The sequence below is a fragment of the Nerophis lumbriciformis genome, linkage group LG29 (assembly GCF_033978685.3).
Source record: "Nerophis lumbriciformis linkage group LG29, RoL_Nlum_v2.1, whole genome shotgun sequence".
NCBI lineage: Eukaryota > Metazoa > Chordata > Actinopteri > Syngnathiformes > Syngnathidae > Nerophis > Nerophis lumbriciformis.
Genome location: NC_084576.2, coordinates 26337172 through 26345000, shown reverse-complemented (window position 1 = coordinate 26345000; position 7829 = coordinate 26337172). Strand labels below are relative to the sequence as shown.

Genomic DNA, 7829 nt, shown 5'->3' with positions numbered 1-7829 from the left:
CTGTCAGTAAACTCGCCATAAAAGCGCTAAAACATACCGGTGTAGTGACTTTACATTATTCACCCAAGGAACTTTAGTTATTAGAGTTCCGGTCGAACGGTTTTTCACCGGACTCATTTCCGTTGGTGTTGTTTCCGGATGAGGAAACGCTGCTCCGTTATTGATTGAAGTAAAGCCTGAATGTCATTAAAACGGTTATCTCCATCTTTTGACACTTCTTCCACTCCTGTCGTTGCACGCTACACCGCTAATATTATGGTGTGTGTATAAGGTAAGACATATTATCTGGAGTTTTGTTTCGCAACATTATGCAAAAGCAACTCTTCTTACCTTCTGGTACCTGCTGATCTGTATTTGGGATCTGCATGAATCCTGAAAAATTGCGCGAGTTATGGGGCATTCATCCGCCGCTGTTGCCATTTCTAATATAAAGTAGTGTAAACTTCTTACTTATATCTGTCAGTAAACTCGCAATGAAAGCGCTAAAACATACCGGTATGGTGCGTTTACATTATTCACCCAAGGAACTTCAGTTATTAGAAATTTCCGGTCGGACGGTTTCTCACGGGACACATTTCCAGCCTTCTTGTTATTTCCGGATGAAGAGATGCTGCTTCGTTATTGATTTAAGTAATCTTCTTTTGACACTTCGTCCACTCCCGTCCTTGCACGCTATACCGCTACAACAAAGATGTCGGGGAGAAGACGCTGCCGAAGGTGAGCCAAGTAAACAAGACCCGCCCACAAAACGACGCATGTGTAAGCGCCTGTCAGAAAGCGGCTTGAAGATGATGTGTAAAACATCATCTATGCAACATTTTGACCAAAGAACCACCATTACATGTTATGTAGACCACAAGGAAGTTTTTTACATTTAGAAAAAAATTATAATAATATGACTCCTTTAATGCCTTATATAGGCAAAAGATTTAAAAAATAGACCATTCATCAGGAGTGCGCGCTAGGGTCCGGAAAATACGGTTTTGTGTTTGTGTCTGTTTGCTGGCAGGATACTTCCACCAGTGACGTGCGGTGAGGTTGATGGCTGGTGAGGCACTGACTTCATCACAGTCAGATTTACAAACATATGAACCCTAAAGATTATCTTATTCACCATTTGATTGGCAGCAGTTAACGGGTTATGTTTAAAAGCTCATACCAGCATTCTTCCCTGCTTGGCACTCAGCATCAAGGGTTGGAATTGGGGGTTAAATCACCAAAAATGATTCCCGGGCGCGGCGCCGCTGCTGCCCACTGCTCCCCTCACCTCCCAGGGGGTGAACAAGGGGATGGGTCAAATGCAGAGGACAAATTGGTACTTTAACTTTACACATACAAACTGTAGCACACAAAAAAGCACATTTAATAAAAAAACGTTATTATGGTCTTACCTTTACTTATAAATCGCCGCTGTTGTGCTGGATTAATGAACCCCCTGACGGGAGTGTTATATAAACTAAAGCCCTCACTTCAACTTTCCACGTGCAAGATCGAATCTATTTAAAAAAGTGTAACCGAGGGTTTATAAATGTCGCCTATACTGTATGAAAAACTATAAAATAACAAATACGGAGGCTCCAGTTTACACGAGGACCACTTTATATACCTTCTTTCAAAAACTTCCGCTCCACTGTGTCATCACTTCCGCTCTTAACGTCTTCAAAATAAGAGCTCAAGGCGTATACTGTATAACAGCGCAAAACAGGAACTTAACATCACAAAGAGGTAAGCCCATAAAAATAGGTTACAAAAGTTATTTAATAAGAAGCCAAAAAGTGCAAAAACAATAATGTTCGTGTTGGAGGAGTTGTGAATTAGGTACACCTGCAGTCTGCAGGTGTACCTAATGTTGTGGCCCTGCAGTCATTCACAACTCCCCCAACACGAACATTATTGTTTTTGCACTTTTTGGCTTCTTATGAAATAACTTTTTTAAATAGATTCAATCTTGCACGTGGAAAGTTTAAGTGTGGGCTTTAGTTGATATAACACTCCCGTCAGGGGGTGCAAATTCTACGGCGGGGGTGCAGGAGGCGAGCCTCAGCCAGTGCGTCTTTTGCAGCCGTTTTATGATCGCTCAGCACAAGAAATACTTTACACACATACAGTTGTTGACAAAATACACTGTACATTATATACCTCAGCTAACTAAACTATGGAAATGTATAATATAGTTTATATAGCAATACGGTCTCACTGCACAGCAGGCCAGCAGTTAGCCGAGTCCGCAATCAAGGCACAACTGAGTGACGTGCCTCAACTGGCTGCTGTTCACCGCACCGTCTCTTCTCAGTATTTGAACGGCAAATGTGAAAATTCAGCGATTTTGAATAAAAATAATCTAAAACTGGTGAAGTTAAATGGAAAATAACTTTATAGTATAATCACTGGATACATTTAACAATTTTTTTTTTCTTTTTACATTTTTTTTCTTTCCATGATGGCGGGGCCTCACCTGCCTCTAGTGACTGCACGTCACTGACTTCCAGGTTTACGTAACGAATGGTAATGAAGTCGCTATTGTCGCTTACCTCAGCGGAGATGCGGCGGTTCCCTCTGTTCCTTAAGCAAACACCAGTCGGTGACTGCACCTCATCGGAGGACGTCCCAGAAGCTTGGTCGCTCTCTCCATCCGACCCCATCTTCAGGTTCTCGTGGACGATATCTGCAATAGAAGAAGATCAGGGTAGAGTGTCAGAAAAGATCAAGGAGCACCGCTGTTTTCACTGCTGTTATAGAGAATATCCAAACATCATCTTGCAATAAAACTTATTTTTGGACTTTTTCAGCAGGACGCATTTTAAACAAATATGCTCTGAAACTGTCCACAGTCATTAATCAGGCTGGTGTTTCGAAACAGAACTCCTACTGTAGAACCGGGTGATTGAGCTCATATTTATGCTTTTGCAAACACGCCTCGAGCGGGGTTCTTTCCGCTCACATTCATCTTTGTGTGTGCCAAAGTGGAGAAAGTCAAGCTAACCAAAAATTATTCATTTACTTATTTTTACGACACGAGAACTCGAATTCAGCGATTCCTCCCGCCCGAGTGCACTGCAAAAAGTCAGTGTTCAAAAACAAGACAAAAAAAAAAAAAAAAAAAAAAAAAAAAAAAAAAGAGGGGTATTTTATTTGAACTAAGCTAAATGATCTGCCAATAGAACAAGAACATTTGGCTTGTCAAGACTTTCCAAAACAAGTAAAATTAGCTAACCTCAATAAACCCCAAAATACCTTAAAATAAGTATAATATCACTAATAACAAGTGAACTTTTCTTGGTAGAAAAAAAAGAGACCTTTTTGCTCAATATGTCGAAAACTATTCTTAAATGAAGTAAATGCTAGTGCCAAAATGAGTCCGGTGAAAAACCGTCCGACCGGAACTCTAATAACTAAAGTTCCTTGGGTGAATAATGTAAACTCACCACACCGGTATGTTTTAGCGCTTTCATGGCGAGTTTACTGACAGATATAAGTAAGAACTTTCCACTACTTTATATTAGAAATGGCAACAGTGTAGGATGAATGTCCCATAACAAGAAGATAGAGAAAAAGAAGGTTATCAACGACGATGTCTCCAAGGACTACAAAGGCGGAGGCGCGCAATTTTTAAGGATTTATGCAGATCCCAAATACAGATCAGCAGGTACCAGAAGGTAAGAAACGTTGCTTTTGCACAATATTGCGAAACAAAACTCGAATTCAGCGATTCTTCCCGCCCGAGTGCACTGCAAAAAGTCAGTGTTCAAAAACAAGAAAAAAAAAAATACAAAAATGAGGGGTATTTTATTTGAACTAAGCAAAATGATCTGCCAATAGAACAAGAACATTTGGCTTGTCAAGACTTTCCAAAACAAGTAAAATTAGCTAACCTAAATAAACCCCAAAATACCTTAAAATAAGTATACTATCACTAATAACAAGTGCACTTTTCTTGGTAGAAAAAAAAAAGAACTTTTTGCTCAATATGTCGAAAAATATTCTTAAATGAAGTAAATGCTAGTGCCATTATCTTGACATAATGATATGCGCTCGGCATTACATTTCTTGAAACCAGCAAACTTATACTAAAAACTAATTTATTGTTCTTAATGGAAAGGCAACAAAGCAACCGCTTGTTACTCTCGGGGTTTCCTGGCCGCTCAGGCAAATCATATGGACTAAACATGCATTTTTCCATCGATAACATGACATCATCGCGCCAAGTGCATGCTCATTCAGTCAATTAGTGCGCATATATACAGCCCGGCCCCTGGCTAAACATTTTTTAATTGTAATTTTGAGGAATTTATCTGAACGTGCATGAACTATTTCTGTTCAAAATTGTTTGAAATGTCACATGTTTAATGTTTAAATATTAACTGTCCTTTTACTGTACTGTGCCAACTGTACTACTATATGAGTACGTATTTTCTCTTGTTTCATTGAAAATAAAACAGCAAAGAACATTTGGCTGTCATCTGTTTTAATTATGAGACACAATTGTGTCAAAATCATGATTTTTTTGTCATGCTTGAAATAAGAAATGATTACTTTAAAGGGGAACATTATCACAATTTCAGAAGGGTTAAAACCATTAAAAATCAGTTCCCAGTGGCTTATTTTATTTTTCGAAGTTTTTTTCAACATTTTACCCATCATGCAATATCCCTAAAAAAAGCTTAAAAGTGCCTGATTTTAACCATCGTTATATACACCCGTCCATTTTCCTGTGACGTCACATAGTGATGCCAACACAAACAAACATGGCGGAAAGAACAGCAAGGTATAGCGACATTAGCTCGGATTCAGACTCGGATTTCAGCGGCTTAAGCGATTCAACAGATTACGCATGTATTGAAACGGATGGTTGTAGTGTGGAGGCAGGTAGCGAAAACGAAATTGAAGAAGAAACTGAAGCTATTGAGCCATATCGGTTTGAACCGTATGCAAGCGAAACAGACGAAAACGACACGACAGCCAGCGACACGGGAGAAAGCGAGGACGAATTCGGCGATCGCCTTCTAACCAACGATTGGTATGTGTTTGTTTGGCATTAAAGGAAACTAACAACTATGAACTAGGTTTACAGCATATGAAATACATTTGGCAACAACATGCACTTTGAGAGTGCAGACAGCCCAATTTTCATCAATTAATATATTCTGTAGACATACCCTCATCCGCTCTCTTTTCCTGAAAGCTGATCTGTCCAGCCCAGTTGGAAATGCATCTGCTTTGAGTGTCGCAGGATATCCACACATTCTTGCCATCTCTGTCGTAGCATAGCTTTCGTCGGTAAAGTGTGCGGAACAAACGTCCAATTTCTTGCCACTTTCGCATCTTTGGGCCACTGGTGCAACTTGAATCCGTCCCTGTTCGTGTTGTTACCCCCTCCGACAACACACCGACGAGGCATGATGTCTCCAAGGTACGGAAAACAGTCGAAAAAACGGAAAATAACAGAGCTGATTTGACTCGGTGTTTGAGAAAATGGCGGATTGCTTCCCGTTGTGATGTCATCGCTCCGAGAGCGAATAATAGAAAGGCGTTTAATTCGCCAAAATTCGCCCATTTAGAGTTCGGAAATCGGTTAAAAAAATATATGGTCTTTTTTCTGCAACATCAAGGTATATATTGACGCTTACATAGATCTGGTGATAATGTTCCCCTTTAAAAAAATAGTTTTATACTTGTGAGTGTTGATGACACAGCTTTGCAACAGTTGATATTCTAGTTTCAAGCATGTTTTACTCAATATAGGTCATCAAATCTCACTAACAAGCTGTTATATCTTACTGAGATCATTTAGGACCAAAACACTTAAAACAAGTAAAAGACTAACATAAAATCTGCTTAGTGAGAAGAATTATCTTATTAGACAGAAAATAAGCAAATATCACCCTTATTTGAGATATTTAATCTTACTTAGATTTCAGTTTTTGCAGTGTGGGCTTTGTATCAACAAATGTGTTAAGCGAGCTCGTGTGTCGTCCTCACCGAGGCGACTGCCGTTGCGAGGCATCGCCATGAGCGAGCCGAGACCCCCGCCGATGACGCTCTGAGGCCGTCGCAGAGGCGGCTTTTTGAAGGAGCCCGCGTACTGGTGCAGAAAGGAGTGGACGCTGTGGGCCGACGGGGGCCGGCCATTCCTCACGATGGGCTCCGCTGGAGTGAGAAAAACAAAAACAAGTCAGTAAACAGGCATTCCTTTCCTTATTTTTAAACTCCTGCATGTTGTTTTTGTGGGCCCGTTTCTGGCTTTCATGACAACCATTTGTGCCACTCCTGTGGCATGTTCGACATCAGACCTGGGCAAAAAAAAGCTTTTCAATCTGTCCCGCCGGACATTCCCAAATATTCTTTTTAGATCTTTAAGATGGAAACTGTCGCTGCCATTATGATATGCAGTGATGTTTTCAAATGACCGTAAGTCTTGAACTATACAAAGTATTTCAATGGTTGGAATCTGCGCTTTTGCATGATATACTAGTTACTATGGTAATCTAATTAGTTACTATGGTAATCTAATTAGTTACTATGGTAATCAGAGATGTCAGATATTATCGGCCGATAAATGCTTTAAAATGTAATATCGGAAATTATCAGTATCTGTTTCAAAAAGTAAAATTTATGACTTTTTAAAACGCTGCTGTACGGAGTGGTACACTGAATTAGGGAGAAATACAGAGCGGCAATAAACCTTAAAGGCACTGCCTTTACATGCCGGCCCAATCACATAATGTCTACGGCTTTTCACACACACAAGTGAATGCAAGGCATAGTTGGTCAACAGCCATACAGGTCACACTGAGGGTGGTTGTATAAACAACTTTAACACTGTTACAAATATGCGCCACACTGAGAACCCACACCAAACAAGAATGACAAACAGATTTCGGGAGAATATCCGCACCATAACACAACATAACAGAACAAATACCCAGAACCCCTTGCAGCACTAACTCTTCCGGGACGCTACAATATACACCCCCCGCCCCATCTTAAAAAAAATAATGCACTTGGTGACTTCAATAATAAATATGGCAGTGCCATGTTGGCACTTTTTTCCATAACTTGAGTCGATTTATTTATTTATTTTGGAAAACCTTGTTACATTGTTTAATGCATCCAGCGGGGCATCACAACAAAATTAGGCATAATAATGTGTTAATTCCACAACTGTATTTATCGGTATCGGTTGATATCGGAATCGGCAATTAAGAGTTGGACAATATCGGAATATCGGCAAAAAAGCCATTATCGGACATCTCTAATACAAAGTATTTCAATGGTTGGAATCTGCGCTTTTGCATGATATACTAGTTACTATGGTAATGTAATTAGTTACTATGGTAATACAATTAGTTACTATGGTCATCTACGTCACAGCAGCTCAGACGAGGCACCAAGCAGTGTGGGTGGGGAGCGTTTCCACAGAGTGTTTCCAGAGCGGCCAGCCTGAAATGCGGGTGTCAGGGACGGACGCGGAAGGAGATTTTCACAACAAACTTCTAAAGCTTAGTGATGTATCAGGTATATCTGATTTTTTTTTTTTTTTTTTTTTAATCCTTCATGTTCATATTTCGCTGTTTGTTGCATTTTTGTTGCGTTTCGCTTGATTGTAAAATATGTTCGATGGAGAAGGGGTGTGATGTTCATATGTTGTCAATATTCAGTGTTTTATCCTTCATAGGTAATATTGTAAATCCCACATTCTTTATTTTCATGTACATTCTGGGTCTCTCATTCAGTAAAAAAAAATGTTTTTAAGGTGGTCTGTCACAATGTTTATAGCATTCAATCAGACATTATTGTGGTTTTGTATTAATGTTCCTAAAAATAGATAT

At 39.7% G+C, this 7829-nt stretch overlaps 1 protein-coding gene across 1 annotated transcript in view; it reads right to left on the bottom strand.

Moving 5' to 3' along the window:
• Positions 1–7829, bottom strand: part of LOC133572009 (cyclin-dependent kinase 17) — a 119149-nt gene that overhangs the window by 50404 nt on the left and 60916 nt on the right. The window contains exons 3-4 of the mRNA XM_061924614.1: positions 5980–6147; positions 2532–2665 (exon numbers count right to left, since the gene is read on the bottom strand). Of these exons, the coding sequence (XP_061780598.1) occupies positions 2532–2665; positions 5980–6147 (302 nt within the window). The remainder of the gene's footprint in view (positions 1–2531; positions 2666–5979; positions 6148–7829) is intronic.